The sequence below is a fragment of the Symphalangus syndactylus genome, chromosome X, assembly GCF_028878055.3.
Source record: "Symphalangus syndactylus isolate Jambi chromosome X, NHGRI_mSymSyn1-v2.1_pri, whole genome shotgun sequence".
NCBI lineage: Eukaryota > Metazoa > Chordata > Mammalia > Primates > Hylobatidae > Symphalangus > Symphalangus syndactylus.
Window position 1 is genome coordinate 153,164,118 of NC_072447.2, and position 24,934 is coordinate 153,189,051.

General features: G+C 41.1%; 1 protein-coding gene across 6 annotated transcripts in view; it reads left to right on the forward strand.

Annotated features, from left to right (window-relative positions):
- The window catches only part of MTM1 (myotubularin 1), a 104,367-nt gene that overhangs the window by 43,432 nt on the left and 36,001 nt on the right, over positions 1-24,934 (forward strand). For 5 of the 6 annotated variants that reach the window (XM_055269276.2, XM_055269281.2, XM_055269275.2 and 2 more), the window contains 2 exons: positions 3,269-3,379; positions 7,746-7,847. In XM_055269276.2, the coding sequence (XP_055125251.1) occupies positions 3,269-3,379; positions 7,746-7,847 (213 nt within the window). The remainder of the gene's footprint in view (positions 1-3,268; positions 3,380-7,745; positions 7,848-24,934) is intronic. The other variant, XM_055269283.1, reaches the window with a different exon arrangement.

The window sequence follows — 24,934 nt, forward strand, 5'->3', positions numbered from 1 at the left end:
ATTTTCTGTAATCATCTCTACTTTCAGATAAATGTGACTGAGTGATAGTAACTCACCACTGTTATCAGCTAGTAAATGTCAGGATTCAGATTGAGCCAGTTTTGTCCACCTTAAGAGCTTGTACTATTTTCTCTACATTATGATAATTATACTTGTACACTTTTTTGCTTTTTTTTATTTTGAAATAATTATGAGCTCATAGAACTTGCAAAAATAGAAGAGGTCCTTTGTATCTATTACTGAGTTCCCCGCAATAACTATACCCCTTTATCAAAACCAGGAAGTGGATTGGCACAACTAGACTGACCATACTTGAATTTCAGCAGTATTTTTCATGCACTCACTTTTTGTGTGCTTTTGCGCACAGTTCTGTAGCATTTGATCCCAGGTAACCACCATCAATAATCAAGACAAGGAACTGTTCTGTCACCACAAAAGAACTCGCTCGTGCTGCCCCTTTAGAGTCGCACTATCCCTCCCCTCAACCTCTGTAACCACTTCTCTGTGTTCCCTCTCTACAATTTTGTCATTTCAAGCACATTATATAAAAGGAATCATATAACACCTTACCTTTTAAGATTCGCATTTCTCAGCCAAGTGTGGTGGCCCATGCCTGTAATCCCAGCACTCTGGGAGGCTGACGCAGGTGGATGGCTTGAGCCTCGGAAGTTCAAGACCAGCCTGGGCCACATGGTGAAATCCCATCTCTACAAAAGTACAAAAATTAGCCAGGTGCGGTGGCATGTACCTGTAGTCCCAGCTACTTGGGAGGCTGAGGTGAGAGGGCTACCTGAGCCCAGGGAGGTTGAGGCTGCATTGAGATCACACCACTGCACTTCAGCCTGGGTGACGGAGTGAGGTCCTGTCTCAAAAAACAAAAAAAAGATTGGCGATTTTCATTCCGCGTGATGCCCTTAAGATTCTTCCAGGTTCCATGTATCCATAGTTCATTCATTTTTCTTGCTGAGTGGTATTCCATGGTACAGATGCTCACAGCCTTATACTTTTTGAATTTCTAGATAACCTATGAGCTGCATTTGTATTTTATGAATAACTGCTTATTTTCTGTATTGTATTTTAATATAAAAGGCCAGGAGCAGTGGCTCACACATGTAATCCCAATACTTTGGGAGGCCAAGGCAGGAGGATTGCTTGAGCCCAGGAGTTTGAGACCAGTCTGGACAACATAGTGAGACCCGCCCCCCATCTCTACAAAAAATACAAAATAATTAGCTGGGCGTGGTGGCATGCATCTGTGGTCTCAGCTACTCCCAGCTACTTGGGAGGCTGATGTGCGAGGATCACTTGAGCCCAGGAGTCTGAGACCAGCCTGGACAACATAGTAAGACTCTGTCTCTACAAAAAACTTTTAAAAAATTTGGCTGGGCATGGTGGCTCATGCCTATAATCCTAGAACTTTGGGAGGCCGAGGCGGATGTATTACCTGAGGTCAGGGGTTTGAGACCAGCCTGGCCAACATGGCAAAACCCTGTCTCTACTAAAAATACAAAAATTAGCCAGGCATGGTGGCACATGCCTGTAATCCCAGCTACCCGGGAGGCTGAGGCAGGAGAATTGCTTGAACCTAGGAGGCGGAGGTTGCAGTGAGCTGAGATCGTGCCACTGCACTCCAGCCTGGGTGACAGAGTGAGACTCATCTAAAAAAAAAAAAAAAATTAACTGTGGCTGGTGGTGTGTGCCTGTGGTCTCAGCTACTTGGGAGGCTGAGGTGGGAGGATCCCTTGAACCTGGGATGTCGAGGCTGCAGTGAGCCACTGTACTCCAGCCTGAGCAACAGAGCAAGAACCTATCTCTTAAAAAAAAAGAGGGGGGGGAAAGGAAAGAAAAACTTTATTTGTAGCCCCAAAGGTTTTTAAAGAACAAAAAACCAAATACCCCTTAAAAATTTTTTTCTTTATTTTTCAAACTCATCTATCACAACATGAAAGAAAATTTTGGATTAAAAATGGTGTAGCCCTTCATGTCTTTGTCCCTGTAAATAGATATTTCATGTTATTGTAGTCACCGTGTATGTTATATGCTGCTTTTTCCCACTTAAACTTACTTTTCCATGTACCATAATTATTTTAATAACTGTATACTTGTTCCAGTGAGTTGACTATAATTTTTTCTACCCTGTTATCTACCTCTAGCTCCATTGAACATCTTCCTTCTGTTAAGTGATAGCCATAAGTTCTTAGTAGCGAAATTATTGGATCAAAGAGTAGGACAATTTTTATGGCACTTCTAATGTGTGTTTTCAGGCATTGCCTTGAATCTCAACCCTGCCCTATACTTACTAAACAAGTTATTGAAGCTTTGAAAAACTCAGGAAATGGGGATACTTCACCTATGTCCTGGAATGGTTGTGAGGATAAAATGAGATGATGCGTGCAAAGCCCGCATTGTAGTACCTGGCACAGAAGAGAGATATTTCCTACATGGCAGCTGCTGTGATGATCTCCTGGTGATGACTGTGCTATTACTTGACTAACATGATTCCATCATGCCAGCAGTCTTCTAGACCACTTGCACCCAGCGTTGGATAGCAAATGATGGAGAAGCCTTGCTGTGCATTAAGGCCCTTCTGCTTTGGGAAATGCACCCATGCCAGAGACAAGCACCATTTCCAGATGCTTGGTCTCTAGCAGGGGAATACAGATGTGTAAATTGGTGGTAACAAGGCAGAGTGAAGCAAGTGGTTAACAGCAGTCTGAATCAAGTGCTATGGAACTTCCGAGGAAAAAGTGATGAATTCTGCCTGATCTAATTGGGAAGCAAGGCCTCATTAGAGGTGATGCTTGCTGAGCCAAGGCGAAAGTCATGGGGACAATTTTGGTAGTTGGGAAAGACAGATCATTCTAGGCAAAGGGAACACCCTGAGCAAAGCACATGGCTTGATCGTAGATGAAGCATGTGAAGAATGAAGAAGTTTACTTAGTTGGAGTGCAGAATATCGTGGGAGAGAATCCTACAGAAACAGGCTGGAAGTGACATCACGGACGTCCTGGAAATGTGTACCTAGGAGTTTAGTTTTTACTCCAGAGGCAGTGCACAATGGCAAATGTTTGGGGATGCATTTTGATTGCATAATTGACTGTTTTAATGCTTGCTCTGTCATGTGTGATCTGTATCATATTTTCGTTCATAAAGTGCTAAAAGGGCCAAAGTAAAATCACTCTGAAAGCATATGGTTGTTTTTGTATGTTTTTTGATGTTTTAATTATACTGACAGAAATACTGACTATTGTATTTTTGTCCATTACAGGATTCTGCTCTAATACTTGATGTTCCTCTGGGTGTGATCTCGAGAATTGAAAAAATGGGAGGCGCGACAAGTAGAGGAGAAAATTCCTATGGTCTAGATATTACTTGTAAAGTAAGAGATTCGATACTTTCTTATGCAAAGAACAAGGCACGTTAGTGTTGAATGATAGTAGACAATTAATGTGGATTTGAAAAAAAAATCAAAATCTCATGTTCATCTAAGGCCCTGGAAAATGGTTCTTCCCTTAAGAACAAGCTTTTCAAAAGTGCCTGGGAAATAGTGTCCACGTGAGGGACCCACTGCAATCACCAAATACAAGGACTCGAGGAACTGGTCAGTTTGTTAGCTTGACTGAGTGGGAAGAGAACTTTATAGATAAAATTTCTTAAACCACTTTAGTTTTTGCTCCAGCTTACTCCTGGCGCCCCTTCATGTCATGTGTTACCATGAAGGAAGGAGGAATAGAAGAGATTTTGCCCTCTGTTAACAGGATGTGTCCTTACCTCTAATAACCTTCGTAACTTTTGCTTAGGTCATTTTCAGAGGTACATTTTGCTATGATAGTAACCATGTCTTGAGCATTTGTGTCCATCCAAACACATGCTAGGTGCTTTGCATTTGATCCTCAAGTACAACCCTCTGAGATGGGTGTATTGTAGGGAGCCTGAGGCTCCAAAGAGTTGGGTAACTTTGCTAAGATAATTTCTGAAGGCTGGGACCCAGAAGGTGGGGATGTGTTCAAGCGTCTCAGGTGACTGTGAACCACTAGTCCAGTGCAGGGCTTTGCAGACTTTTTCTGTGAAGGGCTCAGTAGCAAATATTTTAGGCTTTGTGGGCCACATCAGATTTCTGTTGTGTATTCTTCTTTGTGTGTTTTCAACCTTTTTGAAGTGTTTAAAAAAAAAAAAAAGTCAATCTGAAGACCTGGGCTGAAGTTTGCTGGCCCCTGGCCAATCCAAGTCGTTCATTGTATTGATAGGGAAGTGAGGCCTTTGCTGTGTGAGATTACTTGCCTTGTGTTGCCTAGGGAGCCAGCGAAAGAGCCAGAACCAAAAACTAAGTCTCCTTTTTCTGTTCTCATACACTGCGATTTCTCAAAACCAACATTGTGTGCTTATATTTGGATTATGCCACAATATGGTGTTTTTCTTTCCAGTTTATAAAAGATCAAGACTCGTTTTTTCTATCAGAAACTAAAGGATAATGCCATTATTAAATCTTAACTGAAATTCACCACTACCATCCACCTCAGCTTTTTTTGGTGGTGTTTTAATTCGAGCTGCCTTAATGCTTTATCTATTATCCCAGCTACTGTCTACCCTTTGGGGCCTAGAAACATGGGAATTTACTTTGAAGGAAGACTTTTGTATTTTGCATAAAAGGATTTATGGGAGTAGAGTTTAATATTAGAGTACTCAAGGGAAAATGGGGTTGCTATATTGACAGTTTTGAGGTGACTTTCATTCTTACAGGGTTTAAAAAAACCTATTTTCTGCCTTATAATAGGAAAAACTTGTACTTAAATATCAATCCCCCAAAATTAATGAGACAAAGCACATTTTCACCCTTGACTATTTACGAACAAAAGGCATAGGAACAACTCACCAAGCATAATTCTGAAATGTTACATATGTATATTTTTTGGAGTTAGCATGAGCCCAAAGGTGATGGCTTAGAACAATGTTGTAGCACAACCTTTTAACTAAATTATCTCCCCAGAAACACTGACGTCACAGAGTCATATTCCATTTTCTCAGTAACAAACCTGACACTGATACAAAGGAAATCTGCTGCGGTGAGATAAAAGGATAAAAGACTCACTGGCCTGTCTCTCATAGGTCAACTTTCGCCTGCAGTCAATAACCATGATACAACCGCATTTCTCTCTTGAAACAAGTAGTTTCAACTCCTATAAATTTGGCTATGCCAGCAATGCACATAGAGATTTCTGCTTGCCAGTAGCAACTTTCCCACGGTAGATACAAGGCCCAGAGAATGTTGTCCAGCAGCAGGAGAAAGGTAGTTCTGAATATGCAAATTCTTACCCTGCAGGCCCCATACCAGCCCCTGGTGCCTGTGTGGAGTCTTTCAAACAAAAAAAAAAATACCACCACAAAGCCTTCTCTTTCCTTCCCCACCTCACTCCCATGTACTCGCCTTAAAGACATAGTGTGGCATTTTGAAGTCAGCAGTGATGTGTGCTGTTTCTTTAGAAATGATGCCTCAGTAAATCAACTCTTCAGAGTCATTGCAGCAGGGATATGTATTCTTCAACTCTTACTATAGTGAGGCTTGGAACATCACCATATGACCCGGCTGTTAAAAAGGCTGAGGGTCTCACTAGGAGACTCTTAGCCCATGTGGATCTTTCCCTGATGAGTCAAACTCTGAGGAAACCAGGTGGAACTTACCAGTTAGTCTGTGCTCCTATTTCTGTTACAGATTTGGTGATCTGCCACCTGTGAGTCATTTGCCTTTTCTACTTCAGTTTTGTTGGCAAGAAATAATATTCTGTCTTTAATTGCATCTTAATCAGATGGCAAAAAGAAGTTACTTGAATCACTTGTGCTTTGGCACATTAAAAGTAGCTGTTTGAATCACTGATAGATCAGAATAAATATTCATGTAGAGATGGTCTAATTTCTGGCCAAGCAGTGAAGAGAACGATGTTACAGAGTTACCATCTGACTTGCGGCTGTTAGGAAGAAAGTTCGTCACAGGGCCTGAGCCCTGAGAGTACTCAGCTCTTCAGTATTGCGCTTGTGGCTGGTCGTAAACCCTTTTAATGCATATCATCCCATTGAAATGATTATTCCCCTTATTTAACTGTTCATTGCATCACAAACCAATAACTAATATCCCAATTTTCTTGGGAGGTGATATGAATGGGTTGTTGGACTTTATTCTTTGACATGCTTTTTAAAAAAGCATGGAATCGTGGAGCTGGCAAGGCCTAGTAGATGTCATCTGTATACAGAGTGCTCAATCTCAAGTTCTTTATGAGTGGTCTCAGACTTTAGTTCTTCATACTTCATTTGCTACTATTTGTGTTTGGAGATGTCTTGTGAAGGCCATAGCCTGTGCTGGTCCTTCAGACTGAAGACTTGGGAAGCGTTAAGAGTGCTCTTGAGATAAGGAAGGAAAAAGCACCTTGAAAAAAAATGAAGATTATGATATCCAAGAGGGCAACAACTAGGTCTGTACCGCTCCTGAAGTGGCTTCATGGTCCAGCATAGCACTCCTTTATCTGAAATGAAAGTTGAAAGTGCACTGCAGAGCATAGGGTTCCAATGCAGAGCCATCACTCAGTCACAGCACTGTAATTGATTTTTTTTTTAAGATACAACCTTAAAAAAACTCCAGTCTTGAAAATAAGATAGAATGTTATATCTGTATATGTAATACAAATTGACATTTAAAGGAGCTTATTTGGTTTAAAACAAAGTTTTCCTGCTTATTGAACAGATATGTATTGGAAGCTACCTTTAAAATCTGGTTTTGACTGTTTATTTTTAGTTCCAAAAGTATAGTTACTACTAATATGGACTACTTTAATGTGGCTTTATATGGAACTCTGTGAAGGTAAAATTGTAGAATAAAAATATATTACTTGCATGAGAGCTTAAAATGTCAGTCATTTAGGAAGAGAGCGTCTGTATTTTAATGACATGTTTGACAATGTTGAGATTATATTTGATAGCAGGTACTCTTTAGAAAAGTTGTTTGAATAAAATAGTTTTATAATTAAAAAAAAAATATCAGGGCCGGATGTGGTGGCTTGACATCTGTAATCCTGGCACTTTGGGAGGCCGAGGCAGGCAGATCACCTGAGGTCAGGAGTTCGAGACCAGTCTGGCCAACATGGAGAAACCCCATCTCTACTAAACATAGAAAAAATTAGCTGGGCGTGGTGGTGCATTCCTGTAGTCCCAGCCACTCAGGAGGCTGAGGCACGAGAATCCCTTGAACCCAGGAGGCGGAGGTTGCAGTGAGCCGAGATCATGCCACTACACTCCAGCCTGGGCCACAGAGTGAGACTATGTCTCAAAAACTAAATAAAATAAAATAAATTTAAAAAAATTTAAAAATACCTCAGAAACCAGTGAAAGTAGATGGACCATAATAGATGTTAAATACCTCAGAACCCAGTGAAAGTAGATGGATCATAGTAGATGTTGTGCAAGGCAAGGTTTGATTTTTTTTTTCCTTTTTATAAAATGAATTTTGGCTCTGTCTTCTCCTTAGCGCTAGTTGCTTTATCTTGTCTTTACATTCATGGCTATGATGGAAATATTTTCAGGTGTTCTTAAACCAGATATATCAAATTACCATATAAAACAAAGCAATTTTGTAATAATTTAGATTAATTGCCCTTTTAGGTAAGTGAATCTTCTCCCTTAATTGAGTGGAAGATTTCTTGCGAATTAACATGACTTTCTTTGAAGACTGAACTGTCATACTTCTCCTTTGCCCCCAGGACATGAGAAACCTGAGGTTCGCTTTGAAACAGGAAGGCCACAGCAGAAGAGATATGTTTGAGATCCTCACGAGATACGCGTTTCCCCTGGCTCACAGTCTGGTAAATTCCAGCGCTCTCCTCAGCGTGGGAAGGTTCTCAATGCCTCCTCTGTGAAAACTGCCTGCAAACTGGGATCCTCTTTCTTTTAATGTCTGTGTTGTGTTTCCCAGTGTGATTGTGTCTGCAGAGGTGTTTATTAAATAATTTCATCATTTCCAGAGGGAATAGGTCTCTCCCCTGTCAGTCAACTTTGGAGCTAATGAGCAATGAGTGTCAGGCTTTCGTGGCTCCAGTTGTAAATGGGAACAAAGTCTCTGAGCCTAAATGCCATTTGAACAAATACAGGTGTGTGGTGTAGGTACTGCACCAATAGCTGAATAGGGGCAGTTTTATTTTTGAAAAGAATAACCTTTCAAATGTCATTTGATAGCATTTAGTATGTAATTGGCAGGACCAATTTATTATGCATTTAATTAGTTGTAATCTATGACTTAGTCCAAAGGTGATTCAGTATATGTACCTAAAACTTTTCCTTCCTCTTCACCAAGCTGCTGGAGTAACCTTACTCTTACTGCGTGACTGAAATAAGCCTTTCTATGAGTTTTGCTCTTAGAACAATCTTTCTTTATATCCTGCCTCGGCCTTGCCTCCTGTTTTACTGCCGTGCCTTACTTGAATCTTCTAACCCCTGTCCTCCTCCTCAGTTTGACTTGAACTTAGGTGCAAATACCTGCTAAGGGGAGAGTGAAAAAATAATTATTTACAACATATACCGTATAAATGCCTTTATCTTAAGTATAAGATGATCATATTGCAGACTAAACTGAAGGTGATGGAAGGGACCCTTAAGTAGAAGAGGCATGTGTTGAACGCAGATGAAAATGTAATGCTTGGGAACAAATGTGCTGATCTCATAATTGAATCTATTTTCAGCCTTTTCTAAGTTTCTGATTAAATATGTGATTTTTAAAAATATGTCTATATTAGAGTTTTAAATTCTATTAGGATAAAAAGAGAGTCTGATGGGAACACATCTTCTTAATTATTATGAAAGTGAGAATGTGAGTCTAATTGATGAAAGTTCAATTAGGAAATGTGTTCTGTCTTGATTTATGCATATCTGGCCCTAAATTATCAGAAATTGACAGAATGGCAGGTTTGAAGGAGCTGAAGCCCCAGTCTGTCTCCTGCAAGATCTTGCTTCATCAGACATCCCCTTTCTCTGGTATCTTCTCTTTCTTCTAGGGTGTACTCCCCTAAAAAAGTCAAGTGCTGGACCAGCTTTCCCCTTATACTACTGTCCCATCCTTCACTTCATTGCCAAACTTCTGGAAAGAATATTCTAGCCTATCCTCATCTCCAGTGCATTCATTCCTCCAACCCATTCCAGTATGGAGCTCATTACTGGCCAAATCTAGTGGCTCATTTCCATCTCATTCTGTTTGATCTCTTCCCCAGCATTCAACAATTTTGACCGCTGTCTTCTTGAAACTCTTGGTTTCTGTATTCCTGCACCATCTTGATTGTTCCTTTCCAGTCTCCACTACCTCTGTCTTTTCCTTAAATTCAAATATGTCTTCATTCTCATCCCTCGTCTCATCTTATTAACTTTGCCTTGATGGTTTCGTTTCGTTTAAAGTTGTCACTGCTATGTAGATGACTTCTAAATCTAACCCTGATATTGTCCTTGAGTGAGTCCGATGAGTCTAACCCTCAAATTCTTTCCTCTGGGAGTCTGAGAATCACAAGCTCATCTGGCGCCGTGGCTCACGCCTGTAATCCCAGCACTTTGGGAGGCCGAGGAGGATGGATCACTTGAGGTCAGGAGTTCGAGACCATCCTGGCCAACATGGTGAAACCCTGTCCTACTAAAAATATAAAAAAATTAGCTGGGTGTAGTGCTGGGCACCTGTAATCCCAGCTACTCAGGAGTCTGAGGCAGGACAATCGCTTGAACCCAGGAGGCAGAGGTTGCAGTGAGCTGAGATCATGCCATTGTACTCCAGCCTGGGCGATAAAAGCAAAGCTCCATCTCAAAAAAAAAAAAAAAAAAAAAAAAAAAAGACTCACAAACTTCTTGTTGCCCTAACCTCTTTGCAGTTCATGAAACCTGCCTTTCATCCTATATGTCCCACAAGTTTGAGGATCCCCAGTTGTTTAGGTTTGATAACTTGAAGTCAGCTTTTCAATTCCGCCCCCCCGCTATTCCTCCCATAGGCACATCAATTCTGAATCCTGTAAGTTCTACTTAGTAGCAACACCCAGCTATTTCCTCTCATTTCTACTTATGCTTCCTACCTTAATCCATGCTTCCAAACTGGCTTCCCTTCTTTCAGTTTCTTCCCCTTCCAGCTAATCCTACACAATGCTGCCAGTTGTTGTTTGTTTTGTTTTTAAATATGATCATGTTACTGTATCACCCTCTACCCCTCAAAAAACAAACCCCCAGTTACTTTTCATAGCTTGTACCCTACACTGCAGCTGCACAGGGCTGCCCTATGCTCTTCTGGCACACACAATACTTTCTTGGTTCAGATTTTGCTATCCCCTTTACCTGCAGTCCCCTCGTCTCTTGCATACCCATCTTCCACACACTTAGCCTTCAACATCTTAATCTGTCCTCTGTCCTTTTCCAGGCCATATGGGTGTGCCCCCAGTGAGAGTTCATCTTACCTCTCAATTGTTAGTCTTTGCAAGTTCCTCTATCAGAGCACTTATCTCAGTGTGCTTTATGGAATAATTTTGTCATAACTATCTCCTACCTCCCCCTACCACTGCCTGATAAATTATGAGCTTATCAAGGCAGGGATCAGCCTTTATTTCTCTCTCTACTGTCAGCACAGTGACACCTGCATGGGAGTTTTGTAATGATGGGTTTCTTCTTGAACTCGGGTTAGTAGAAAGGAAGGAAAAATCACTATATGGAAACAAATGAGATGGATGTTTCTGAATATTACAAATCGAACACCAAAACCTAGAAATCTCTGTTGCTGTTATTGGAGTCATCCACAGAGGGCTTGATTTCTCAAGTCTGGTACTTGACCATATTTTTCATACCTGTGCTGAGAGTCCCTGCTTCTTGTTTTAGGAAGTCAATAAAGTAGCAAACTGCCAAAAAAAAAAAAAAAGTCAACTGAATTGCTCATATGAAGTTTTGGAAGGTGACATTATCTTAGGTTTTAATCACTGAAATTCATCCTTAAAAAAAGTTTGCCAGTCACCAATACAATGCAAGATACAGATTGAAACAGATCAGCCCTTGACCCTGCTTTTGGAATAGCAGTCCCTGATACTCAAGTCCACATGTGCAACTGTTTCATCAGTCAAATTCATTTCATGTCTTGTGTTGGGTGGTGTCAGGATGCAGTGGGGGCAGTCAAGGATTAAGTAGTGTGTAGGATGAATGATACCTAGTCCCACTGAGTGATGTGACAGTCAAACAGTAGTGATATGACAAATATGTTTAGCCCCAACATAAGATAGTATACATTCATTTGTGCAAGAGAAACGCAAAGGAAATCCACTGGGGACTCATAGGAAGAAGAGACCACATCTAACCAAAATTGGAAAAGCCTACATGGAATTGATAGTTGTTAGTGTAGGGCCTTGAAGAATGGATTGAATTTCCAGTGAAGGACTTCTGAGGTCTGGGGCTTGAGTGATGAGGGTGGGGCACTGTCCACAGAGTAGGGAAGTCAGAAAAAGATTTTATTTGCAGAAACAGGTGGAAGAAAGGGGAAGGGGGAGGAACAATGAGTTCTGTTTTGGACACATAGCATTTCATGTATTTTGACAGAATTGACAGCAAGCCGCTGAAGGCCTGCCCCTCAGAAAAGAGTCTAGAGATGCAGATTTGGAATAGTGGTTCTTAAGCCATTTGAAGTTATGGGCTCCTTTGAGAATACGATGTAAATTATCATTTCTCTTCCCCTCAAACATGCAGTCATGTACAAAATCTTACCTAAAATTTTAGAGGACTTCTGGCCCCTCTGAAGCCCCTTTGTAGGGCCCTGGTAAAGTAATCCTGGCATGTAATAAAAAAGTCCTGAGCCAGAATCTTGGGAGAGGCCATCTTTAGGGAGTGAAGATAGGAAAGGAGCCGGAAAATGGAACGGTTACAGAGGCGAGGGAAGAGCCTGGAAAGGATTAACAGGATGTCATGGGTGTCAATGCTGGGAGAGCTGGGGAGATGGATCACAAGCTCCCTGGGGACCTGACCCTAACTGTGACCTGCTTAAAGTCGGGACCTCCTTTTATTATCTTTGCAACTCTAGTGCCTAGTCCAGTGCCTGGCATACGTTTTTGGTTTTGGGGTTTTTTTTTTTTTTTTTTTTTTTTTGAGGAAGTCTCGCTCTTTCGCCCAGGCTGGAGTGCAGTGGCGTGATCTCTGCTCACTGCAGGCTCCACCCCCTGGGGTTCACGCCATTCTCCTGCCTCAGCCTCCCAAGTAGCTGGGACTACAGGCGCCCGCCACTGCGCCTGGCTAATTTTTTGTATTTTTAGTAGAGACGGGGTTTCACCATGTTAGCCAGGATGGTCTCGATCTCCTGACCTCGTGATCCGCCCGCCTTGGCCTCCCAAAGTGCTGGGATTACAGGCGTGAGCCACCGTGCCTGGCCGTTTTTTTTTTTTTTTTTTTTTTTTTTTTTTTTGAGCTTTTATAAATCTCAGAAAATGATCTCAGGGTGAAGGGGACAAACACCAGTTTGCAGGTGTTTAAAGGAAGCATAGTTGGTTTAAAAAAGAGTAGCAGGCATGTTGAGGGAAGAAAGTTTTTACCTTAGAATTTGAAAAAGGAAAATGAATATATTTGTGGAAAGAAATCTTGCCTCTTTTCAAGGCAAGAGAGAGAAGGGATCTTTTCTTGAGCAGGATCCTGAAGAAGGCAGAGGGGGATGGGATCCAGCCCAGTTTGTGGGGCAGTTTGGGAAAGGAGAAGGGACCATTATTTCTCTGAGACAGGAGGGGAAGAAAAGTTTCCAAACTGTCACAGTGGGGAATGTGGGAGTGTGCCAAAAAGGGCTTTCCTAGGAGGTAACATAAGCCTGATTGCCTTGAACAATACAAAGGGCCCCTGCTCGAAAAAGATCACTTTGTTAATATTATTGGAACTGTTCAGCCAGCTGCAGATTATCTTAGTGATTTTTATTGGCATTTGAAGTCAGAAGTGAACTTGCTGTTGCATCTATGAAATGGTGTCTGGAGGCCAAGCAAGCTGGGTCCTGACTCCGGCCAGGTCATGAATACACCGTGAGTGGGCTTTTCCATTTCAGACCACCCCTTTGGCTCTCTCTGGCCTCCTGTCCCATTAGTATTTTCACCACTCAGTGTTTTCAAGTCATGACTTAACACTTTGAATTGAACTTGAGCTGTTCAGCAACACAGAGTTCACCCCAAACCGTTAACTTCATTGTTTCTGTGTTATGTCAATCTGGTAAGATGCGCACTTTTTTTTAGTAACATTTCTATTTTGGCCAAAAATAGAAATTTATTCATTTATTTTCTTTTTTAAAATCTATTTGCTTTGCTTTTCAAACACTAGAAATTGTACTTAATTCTCAAATTGCATGCAGCTCAATACTAGTTCTAGGTAAATGATATATTTTAATAAACGTCAGTGTTTCTGATAGTATGGCGATTTTTTTAAGGCAGAAATTAAAATCATCATGTATAACTGAACAGAGCCTGATAGTGCTACAGAAAGATAAAGAGTTTGATTGTTGGGGTGATACGTTCAATGGCAAAGTTGTTCTTTTATTGATTTTCTTTATTGTTTGCTCATTTTTTATTCAGATGGGATAATCAGAGATAATACACATATTAGATGAGAGTTTTTTAAACTGTCAATCCTAACCTACTAGTGAGTCATAAAATCAATTCACTAGGTTGCAGCCAGCATTTTTAAATAGAATAGAATAAGAGCATAACACATAATATGGGTAAGTGTGGCTACGTGAGACATTTCTCTCCCGTGTATGTGTGTATTGGGTCATGGTGTTGAAGTGCATTGCTTACCGTTAATCGTGGTCCAAAAAGTTTGAAAAACACCATTTTAGGTCATGGTAGAATATGTAGAATAACCTGCACTTTAAGTTATTGTAGGCGTTAATATAGTCACTTAAATCTACCTTTATAGCAATAGGTGCACGTGGATTTTCTTGAATTTTAAGTGAAGGTTTAGAGTTTATGAATAAACTCGTGGGATATAGACTCACATAAAGGAAGTCTAGGGCTAGAAGAAATGAAGCCTGAGACCCGGGTGCCAGGCTCATAGCAGCCACTGATGGGGAGACCCTGTGAGGGGACATGTTTGCAGAGCCTTTCTGGTGTGTGGTAACAAGCATGTGCCATTGGAGTCCAGTGGTCTGTGTCTGAATCCGGCTCAGTCACTTACCTGCTTGGTGACCTTGGAAGTCACACAATGTTTATGTGCTTCTGTGTTCTTATCTGTAATGGAGATAATAACAGTCTCTACCCCGTTGGGGTTTTGTGAGGATTAAATGTAAAGTGCTTACGATGCTGCCTGGCACGCAGTAAGTACCCAATAAATGTCAGTTCTGTTCTTAGTGTGCCGTTTTCCCAGCAGGTGTACAGAATAAGGATGATTACCCAGCACGCTTTTGCCCAAGACTATTAATAAGGTAATCGTGATAACATGTGGGGCACTTTAAGCTCTTTCAAAGAAAGATGCTATATATAGATTAGTATTCTTATTAACAAACCATTGGTTGTACCTTGAGAAAAGACTCTTTGAAAAAAGTCAGAGCATTATATCCAGAAAGCATCTGACCTAGAAGGGTGAGATATGGGGGGCAGCGATATATATGAAAAGAATTCTTCAGAAATGGTTTCCATGTTTTTCTTTCCATCTTTTGACCCTGCTCAGGCTTACTGCTTTTAGGGAAACATGGCTCATTCAGGTTTATGTTTCTGCACTTGCCACTTTTCTTTGACATTCTGCATTAAGCTCTTTAGCATCACAATATTTCTGTTATTCTATGAACTGATTAGCAGTCATATAGTTGCGAAATTTTTGTTTTCGTGTGTGTGGTGGGAGATATTGGACCTTCTTATGTCAGTCAGAAAAGACATAAGTGAGGTAACTTGCTCTTGGTAACTCTAATTTCAGGAGAGAAGCAGCTGGGTTGCACGGCCTTTACTGTGGAGACCAGCAGCCTTCTGAGGACTGCTGGCGTAGTACATTAGATTGCATGCAAAGGATGGAAGCAAGGTCTTCCAGACAGCAGCATCTTTGTGAGCAGGGCTCATCAGCATTTGCAGGTGTTTGTTACAGCTGCCTTTGGTTTTCATAGTCTTTGCTGCTTATTTCTTTTTGCCTAGCTTTGGTGAACCACATCAAGCCCTGCCGTATGGCTTAAACACTACCATATCTACCCCGTGTCCTCTCTTGCTCTACTCCAATTGTGCTTACTTGTAAAAAGATTTTCATAAAAGTTAGTAGAGTGCATTATGGAGGTATATATCTTTTATGATCATCTGAACGACAGGTATAAATGATCCTATGAATGGAGAATTAACATAGGATTTTTTTTGGTTTTTTTTTGTTTTTTGAGATGGAGTCTTGCTCTGTCACCCAGGCTGGAGTGCAGTGGCATGATCTCGGCTTACTGCAACCTCCGCCTCCCCAGTTCAAGCTGTTCTCCTGCCTCAGCCTCCTGAGTAGCTGGGTCTACAGGTGCTCACCACCATGCCCGACTAATTTTTGTATTTTTAGTAGAGACGGGGTTTCACCATGTTAAGATGGTCTCAATCTCTTGACTTTGTGATTCGCCTGCCTCAGCCTCCCAAAGTGCTGGGATTACAGGTGTGAGCCACCGTGTCCAGCCAACATAAGATGTTTTATTTTGTGCCTCAGAAATGTGGAAATTTTTATAAATTGCTTTGCAATTTTAAACGAGGCTTAAATTTAGTGGACCCTTACTTTCTGGGCTGATTATGGAATTAATAGATAAAAAGAAACAACTCATTTTCAGAGGGACACTGAAATGAAGTACACACACACATGCTTTTAGCCTAGATGTGGCCTAATGACTAAAAGTTATGTCTTAGTTATCTGTTTCCTTTTGGGGCAGGACTTTTTTTTCTTGAATCAACAGTAAACTTGGCAAATTGACACACTAGTTATGCTTTTAAGTCTCCTTCCTTCCTGCCTCCTCTAAGACTTGGTCCTCTATTCTCATTGATCTCTCTGTCTCCACCACCTTCTCCCTCTCAGCCTTGAAATGTGCTTGGTTCTTCTCCCTATTGCCTGTCCTCTGGAACTGACATTTCACCTGGCCTCCTGTAGCATTGCTGTCCATGGTCAGAAGCGTAGAATTCCCCGCCTGCATCTATTCACTCCATAACTCATTGCAATCAGTCTTCTAGCCCGCTCACTGGAGTGGAATGATTCTTCTGAAAATGACCCAAGGCCCTACAAGTTAGAAAACTTGGTAGTCTGTTAGACCATATGCCTTTCAACTGCACCATCGTTTGACTCTCAGCTATCCCACCCCTTCCTTTCAAAGTGGTGCTTTTAAAATACTGAGTAGATACAAGAGGATATTTATAAAAATGGAACTTTCCTTTGTGTCTCCTGAGATGTAAGCTGGGTAATTTCTTCAGTTTTATCTTCTACTTCGGCTGTGCCTGATCTGAGTTTTTGTTTGCTAAAATTTCCATTGTTATGTTTTTTTAATTATAAAAGTTCTATTTGATTGTTTTTTCAGATCTGTTTGGCCATTATTTATAATCTCTTCTTCTGTGCTCAGATTTCTCATCTTTTTGACTTCTGAAAGCACATTAAATATAATTTATAATATGCATCTGATGATTACAATACCCGAAGTCTTTGTGGCCTTTTTTCTACCACAGGTGTGTGTGTTTGCTGGCTCATGGCACTTTGTTTCTGATGTGGGTGTGTCTTGTGATTATTGCCTGCAAATTCCTATTCCTTGGAAGTTTATCTGTGGGAATACTCTGAGCATATGACTGAAGGCAATTTTACCAAGAGGGGGTTTGTGTTTCTTTCTGCCAGGCATCTTGAAGCACAACTGGTTTGGGACGCTTATGAATTAAATTCTCAGGTTGGATGTTTTTGGGACCATCCAAGTTTTGTGAGTTTGGTCCACATACTACTTAAGGGCTGACTTGTGACTACAAATTTCTAGTGGGGGATGGTGGTAAGGATTTGTTTCCTACCTTGCTTGGCACCAATAATCTAGACAGGAAGGTTCTCTTGAAGTCCCCAGGTGGTCCTTTCCCATTCATCCTTCCCCTGAGTGTAGCACTTGGGAGGTTTCCTCATTTTGGTTTGGCCAGGTCTTCAGGCCCTATCTCCTGTGCCCCAAGAGGCCATGAAAACCAGTTCTGGAAGTGGCCTGAAAGTGAAAGCCAGTGTGTTCCTCTTGCTGTCTGCATTCCTGTTTGCAGTTAGTTTTTGGCTTCTGAGTAAAAAAGTCTCCGTTATATCCAGCATTTTTAGGTGTTTTCAGCAGAAGTCCCGTTATGGCATATAGACCATCACATTTGCAGACACCTCTCGCTCTTTTTTGAAACCTAACTTTCCCCATAGCTTCTGAGATCTCTGCCTCTCACTTCTTTTCTGGCTCCTCTGCATCCTTCTACCATCTAGACATGGGTTTTCTACAAAAGTCTGTCCTTCTTGCTCTGAATTATGCCCTGGGCAAACTCATGTCCATGAACAGTGCCTTTCTAAGCATGGCTTCCAAATCTATAGCTTTATATTTCCCTGTAGCTGTTACAGAACTTCAAGCAACACCAAAAGGTCTGTTTAAAATGACTCTCATATGCCCCAGAAACCCACTCCTCTGTGTTCCTGGTTACTCTTAATGATATCATCGTCCTCTTGGTTCATTCAAATGTGAACATTCGAAATGAAGGCCATCAGAGGTTTTCATTTCTTCCTTTTCTTGTTTTCTTTTCTTTTCTTTCTTTCTTTCTTTCTTTTTAGACAGGGTCTTGCTCTGTCACCCAGGGTGGAGTGCAGTGGTGTGATCACAGCTCACTGCAGCCTTGACCTCTTGGACTCAAGCAATCCTCCCACCTCAGCTTCCTGAGTAGCTGGGACCACAGGTGCATGACTCTACACCTGGCTAATTTATTTTTCTTTTCTTTTAGATGGTGTCTCACTGTGTTGCCCAGGCTGATTTCAAGCTCTTGGCTTCAGAAGTCCTACTGCCTCTGCCCCCTAAAGTGCTGGGATTACAGGCATGAGCCACCATACCTGGCCCCTGTTTCGTAGCATGTACTAAATCCAGGGGATTCTGCCTCCCCAGCCTGACTTAGTTCATATCTTCATCTCCTCCCTTCTAAACTGTTGGAACATTGTTTGGAGGTCTTTCTACCTCCATTCTGTCTCCTATCCCTTGCCCCCAAACTTCAGCCAGTTCCTCCCTCTCTGTCGGTGCGAAGGCAGATCTCTGTCTCTTTCACAGTGTGGCCCACCTCTCTCCGTTTTTTGTTATCTGTCTTCACTCAATGGAGTTGTGTGTAGACTGAGATGTTCGCCAGTGGCCATGTATTCTCTGAGTTTGGCTGCCATTTGTGCCTTTTTGTTCTCGTCTTGTCCAGAGTTGTCTTATCCTTGCAGGGTAGTTCAGATACCAACAACGTCCCTCCAAGCCCCATCTGTCAAGAAGTAATCTGGGCATTCTCTGGGCCTCATAGTACTTTCTCTCTCCCACCTGTGGCACTTGCTGCTTTCCTCTCTATGTACCCTCCTCATCTCTCTCCTTTGGATGACTTCCAACTCCTTAAAGACAGAGGTTGTGTCTTCCTTGCCTTTTTCTCCACTTCATACCTTGTTCATAGTAGAGCCTCAGTAAATGTTTATCGAGTGAATATACTAACGTAAATAGAGCGAATTAATCGGAATCAGTAGCAACCAAGACATCAGTGAGAATATTCTGCTTTTTAGAAAGGTCATTTATTCAATAAGTATTTACTTTTTAATTTAAGTTGTAAATAGGTAATATATGTTCATGATTGACAATTCAGGAACTGTAAAAGGGTATACAGAAAAAATATCTCCCTCCCAGCACACTTCAGCTACCTCATTGCCCTCCTCATAGACAACCAAGGTTTCAGTTTATTGCGTCTCCATCCAGTGATAGTTTAGGCCTATACACTTAACTGATTCACATTCCTTCCCCCTTAACCCTAATGGTAGAGAGCTATATACACTGTCATGTATCTGTTTCCATCCACCAATAGACATTGCCCAGTGAATGTGCTTCTCCACCCTATGATCTTCATTCCATGTACTACCTTAATTCCTCATTGCCATATATGGTAACGTAACACAGGTTTGAGGGATTAGGACATGGACATCTTTGGGAAGACATTCTTCTTCTTCTTATTTTTTTAAACAAGAGTCTTGCTCTGTTGCCCAGGCTGGAGTGCAGTGGCGCGATCTCAGCTCACCGCAACCTCCGCCTCCTGGATTCAAGCGATTTTCGTGCCTCAGCCTCCCAAGTAGCTGAGATTATAGGTGTGGGCCACCACACCCGGCTAATTTTTGTATTTTTAGTAGAGATGGGGTTTCACCATGTTGGCCAGGCTGATCTTGAACCCCTGACCTCAGAGGTGATCTGCCCTCCTGGGCCTCCCAACATGCTGGGATTACAGGCGTGAGCCCCAGCCCTGGCTGGGAGGTCTTTATTCTGCTTACCATAGCAACCCATAGCAAGATCAGTATGTTTTCTGATCTTTTAATCTTTTTCAATCTAATAGGTGAAAATGTAGCTTCCAGTTTTATTTTGCATTTATCCTGTTTGGGTAAAATTGAATATCTTTAGGTTTGAGCTATTTGTATTTGCATTTCTCCATTCTCTGTATATTCTACCTATTTTTTGTTTGGATGTTTGGTCTTTTTCTTGTTAGTTGTAGGTACTTTTTATGTAATAGCTATAGTGATGTTTAATATGAGTGACTAATATTTTTCCTGTATGTTTTTTGACTTTATGATGGATTTTGCTACGGAGAATTGTTTTCTATTTATTTGGTAGCATTTGAGAGTCTGTGTTGAGGGGCTCTAAAACCACCCCCACGTGTGGTGATTCGATAAGAGGACTCACCGGACTCAGCATATGATTGTAGTCACAGGTATGGCTTATTACAGCACAAGGATACAAAACAAAACCAGCAAAGAGAAAAGGCACATAGGTTGAAATTCGGGGGAAACCAGGCACAGGCTTCCAGAGTTCTTGTCCAGTGGAATCAAACAGGATGCACTTAATTCCTCCAGCAATGAGTTGTGCAGCACATATGAGATGCTGCCCACCTGGGAAGCTCACTGGAGACTTTGTGTCCACAGTGTTTATTGGGGCTGGCCATGTAAGCACCCACTGCCTAGCACAAGCAAAATTCCAGGCTTCCAGAAGAAAAGCAGGAGTTCAGTGTAAACCACATTGTTTATACAAACAGTTTGGGCACAGTGAACCAATCTTACCAGTGAGGGAGTGGTGAGAACTCTGCTGAAATCCAGATTACCAAGTGTCTGGCAAGGCCAACCGTGTATGCAGGCCTTTCTAAGGAGAGCAGCCTCAGGCCTGCCATGTTAATTCTTCTGCATACTTTTCTGTTATAGCTTCTGAGCCTTCTATCCCAATTAGGAAAATCTTCCCTACTCAGACTTATAAGGAATTATCTCAGCCAGGCATGGTGAGTCACACCTTGCAATCCCAGCACTTTGGGAAGTCAGGGCAGGCAGATCACCTGAGGTCAGGGATTCGAGACCAGCCTGGCCAACATGGCGAAACCCTGTCTCTACTAAAAATACAAAAATTAGCTGGGTGTGGTGGCGCATGCCTGTAATTCCAGCTACTCACGGGGCTGAGGCACGAGAATTGCTTGAACCTGGGAGGCAGATTTTGTAGTGAGCCGAGATTGCTCCACTGCACTCCACCCGGGGCGACAGAGTGAGTGAGACTCCATCTCCAAAAAAATAAATAAATAAAAAATAAAATAAATTATCTCATATTCCTCTAGTAATTTGGTTTCTTCCTTAAGATTTCAGTATTTCATCTATTTGGAATTTATTTGGAGTTAAAGTATAAGATATGAATCCAACTCTTTCTTGCCCTCTTGTTGCAATATCGTTTGTTGACTAGTTTGCTGATTTGAAGTGCTGTCCTTATCTCACACTGAATTCCTCTGCATGTTTGATTTTATTTCTAAGAGGTTCTCGTTGCATTAATTATTCTATTCATGCACCAGGTGTGCTCTTTTAACTGTTGAAGCTTTATAAGATGTTGCACTGTATGGTAGAACGAGCCTCCCCTTGTTCCTCTTCTTTTTCTTTTCCTTTCTGTTGTTGCTTAAGCAATTACAGAATGCTACATTATGGCTGTGCTCAGGGATCTAGAGCTGATACCCACTTCCTGTTCCCAAGGAGTGCTGTTTTCCTGGGTAATGCAAACAGATGCATATGATACAGTGGTGCACAGGATGTCACAGGAGCACAAAGCAGGGCTTCCTAGAGGAGTCAGATTCTGCAAGATGAGGAGGAGCATTTGTCAGGCAGAAATTGGCATGCCATACTGAAGGAACAGTCTGTGGGCATGCAAAGAGGCCGCACAGATGCAGGCTGAACTCACATGCAGTTTGGTGTCCGGGAGCACAGCGTGCATGTGGGGGTACCAACAGGAGATAGTGCTGGGGGCAGAGGAGGCTGGGCCAAAGATTGCAGAGCCTAACATTCCCCACTCAGAACGTCTGCTTTTTATCTGAAGGTGAAGGGAGCCATTTAATGGTTTTAAGCAGGAACGTGGCATGATTAAATTTCCATTTCAAAAAGATTGCTGGGCTGCAGTGTGTGCAGAGTAGGTGGAGGGGACGGGAGTGGAGGAGAGAGGAAAACCATTACTGGGGATTTTTGCTAGTCACCCCAGTCCTTGATGATGAGGGCTTGAAATGGGGCAATGGACAGGGACTCCAGATGATGCTTTTGAGAAAGATTCAGATGGTAAAATCAGTAGAATTTGGTGGTTGACTGAATGTAGCTTTTTTTTTTTAAATGGTAGATGGAAGCTTTTTAAAAAGATGAGTGTCTTTAATTTCAGAAATCAAATTCGAAAAAAAAAAAAAGCTAGCTTCAATTCCTGTTCAAACGTTGCAAAATTTAATCCAGAAAGAAGCAGTTGGGCCAGATGCGATGGCTCACGCCTGTAATCCAAGCACTTTGAAAGGCCAAGGGGGGTAGATTGCCTGAGCTCAGGAGTTCAAGGCCAGCCTGGGCAATGTGGTGAAACCCTGTCTCTACTAAAATACAAAAAAAAAAAATTAGCCGGGCATGGTGATGTGTGCCTGTAGTCCCAGCTACTCTGGAGGCTGAGGCACAAGAATTGCTTGAACCCAGGAGGCGGAGGTTGCAGTGAGCCAAGATGGCACCACTGCACTCCAGCCTGGGCGATAGAGCCAGGACTCTGTCTCAAAAACAAAAACAAAAAAACAAAAAGAAGCAGTTAGTAAGTGGTTCCCTGAAGTTTTAAGTTTAGGTATTTGGAGACATAGGTCATTAAGAGTCATCTTCCTGAAAAATCACATTCATCAGTTGTGCCATTGCGTGCTGTTAACATCATTTGAAAACACTTTTAAATGTTCATAGTTTATCAATTTATTCCCCTGATTATGAGCTGGAGAGAGCCTCTGATAGTGACAGACAGCTGTCCGTCCTCAAAGGAAACTCAAGAATTAACATTTATAGATTCCACTTAAATAAACAAAAAATCCAATCTAGATGTTTTAAGGAAATCAGTGCATCTTTATATAGGTGCCATTTAAAAATAATGGCTAATTAAGTGAAAGCTAAAATCTGTTGTCATTTCAGAGTCTTTACCCCCACAAGTTACAATGATAAATGTAGCTAAATTAAAATGACAAGTTATATTCCCTATGTCAGAGCTGTTTTTATCCCTGGTGTGAAATCAGAGAGTTTCATCTCAAGTTTGTCCTTTAACATTTTTCAAATGTTACATTGTGCTATTTTTAATCCAGAAACAATGCACATGATTGCTTTAAAAAAAAAAAGTCTCCATGTACAGTATCTCTTGACTAGTAGGGATCTAGTGAATTGTGAATTGATGAAATGCCCAAATACTAATATAGAGCAAAATTAAGGAAGATGTGACTTGCTCACTTGAGGAAGGTGAGGGTGGCCATTTGAGAGTATCTTCTGTCAGTTTCCTGATTTTGATATTGTGCTAAAAGTTATACAAGATGTTAACACCTGGAGAGGCTGGCTGAAGATTTACTTCTTGTGAATCTATAATTATTTCAAAATAATCTAAAACAAACTAAAGTAGCTCCCCAACAGCTTGACCACACAGAATCCTTAGGCTACATTCCTGAGAGTTCTGGTACATCCCACATGGCCCTTCTAGGACCAAGGAGGTAGAAAGTCACCCCCTAGAGATTCTGATTCAGTAGGGGTGAGGCAGGGCACAGGGCATCGTTTAGCATCTGGAAAAAGCAGCCCACTTCACCCCCGATTCTGAGGCAGAGCCGTAGATAAGGACCACACCCTAGAAGAAAGCCACGTAGGACTTGCTGAAGCATAAACTGAAAGGTGATGCTCAGCAAAACATCTTCTCTGTCTTAAGACTTTGCTCAATTGGGACTGAATCGTTCTTGAATTTTCCATAGTCAATGAAGTCAGTACTTGGACGTGTTCACTGAGTAAGTTTTATCATTACCCATTTAGCAAACAAGACGCTCTGCTTGATGGTTATAATGGAAAATACTTGAGAGCCAGCTCTCTCCATGTGATTTATAGTTCCCAAATTAAGGGTCAAAACTGACCCAAGGTTATATTTAAGAATAATAGTTGAAAGTGTCAACACATTAATAAAGTGCTAAAGAATACATTGTCTGGAAGAGTAAGTAAATGACAGCTAAAAACCTCAAGACGTATAACCTATTCACTTTAGGTTTTAACAATTTTGAAATAGCTTTAATTAGGCTTGTAACAAGTTACCACTTGTAGGGAATTTTATACTTTTTGATGATGAGGTACAGATGAATGTGTTTTGTTATTGCTTTATTTTTGTTTTTGTAATAATCCAACTTTATGTTACTCTGAGAGCCTATATTCTCTTAATCTTTAAGAAAAAAAGAAAATATATCTGAAAAGTAAGTCCTCTTACTTTCAAGTTTAGAAAATGGTATTGGCTCTTTCAGACTGCTCCCTTCAATTGAGCCAAGTAGCTTATGGAAAACTTAGTTTTTAAATAAAAACACCACATAAACACTACCTAATAATGCTTTTTGAAAAATGTTTTTCTGTGTTTGTAAGCTAATTTATTTGAATGGTGAAAATATTGGTTTAAGCACCCAGTCTTTTCTACCCTAAGCTCCAATTTAATATTAGATGTGTGGCTATGTGCTTCATGAGGAGAAATATTTGGCTGTTGTGCGATTCATAATTCTTCCTGAAATATCTGGGGTCCAAGCCTGGCTCTTAGCATCAAGAGTAAACTGGGAGTTGTTTTGTCACCAGTTCTAATAGACATGTTTCGGGTTAAAGGATACCAGTTAGTTGACTCACTCTGGATATTAGAATGTAAAGTATCGTCATAGAAGTGATCTCATGAGAGAGGCCATCTGATGTGTGGTTACCATGGGGACATTGTCTCAGTCTCATACTAATGACAAAAAATTTTGATGTTGCTTCTGTTCAGGTTCTTTTATAAAACATATTAAGGAAGTTATGTAGATAATTTTTGTTTAGGCCGTATAGCTTTGATCTTCTGATAACAATTTTATAAACTTAGAAATTTTCATGTAAGATACAGGAATACTGGAAGCAAAAAAAAGAAGGTGCTTTAACATTAGGGATTGAAAAAATAGTAATTTAGGTTGAAAATGCTGCTTGAAAGTTAATAGTGATAGCATTACTACACATGATGATTTTTTCTGGAAGGAAAGCTTTATCTGGGCCTTCAATTTAGGAATTTTTCTCTTTGGTTTTTAAAAGCTGCCATATTCACTTGAGCTTCATGGGAAAGATGCAAATAACTAAAACAAATGAACAAAAACCATGTTGAGGTCAGGAACTTATTTCAAGAAAGCAAGTTCTAGGTTTTCTTCTAAAGTGACATTAGAGCCTTAGGTCTCAAACCATCTAC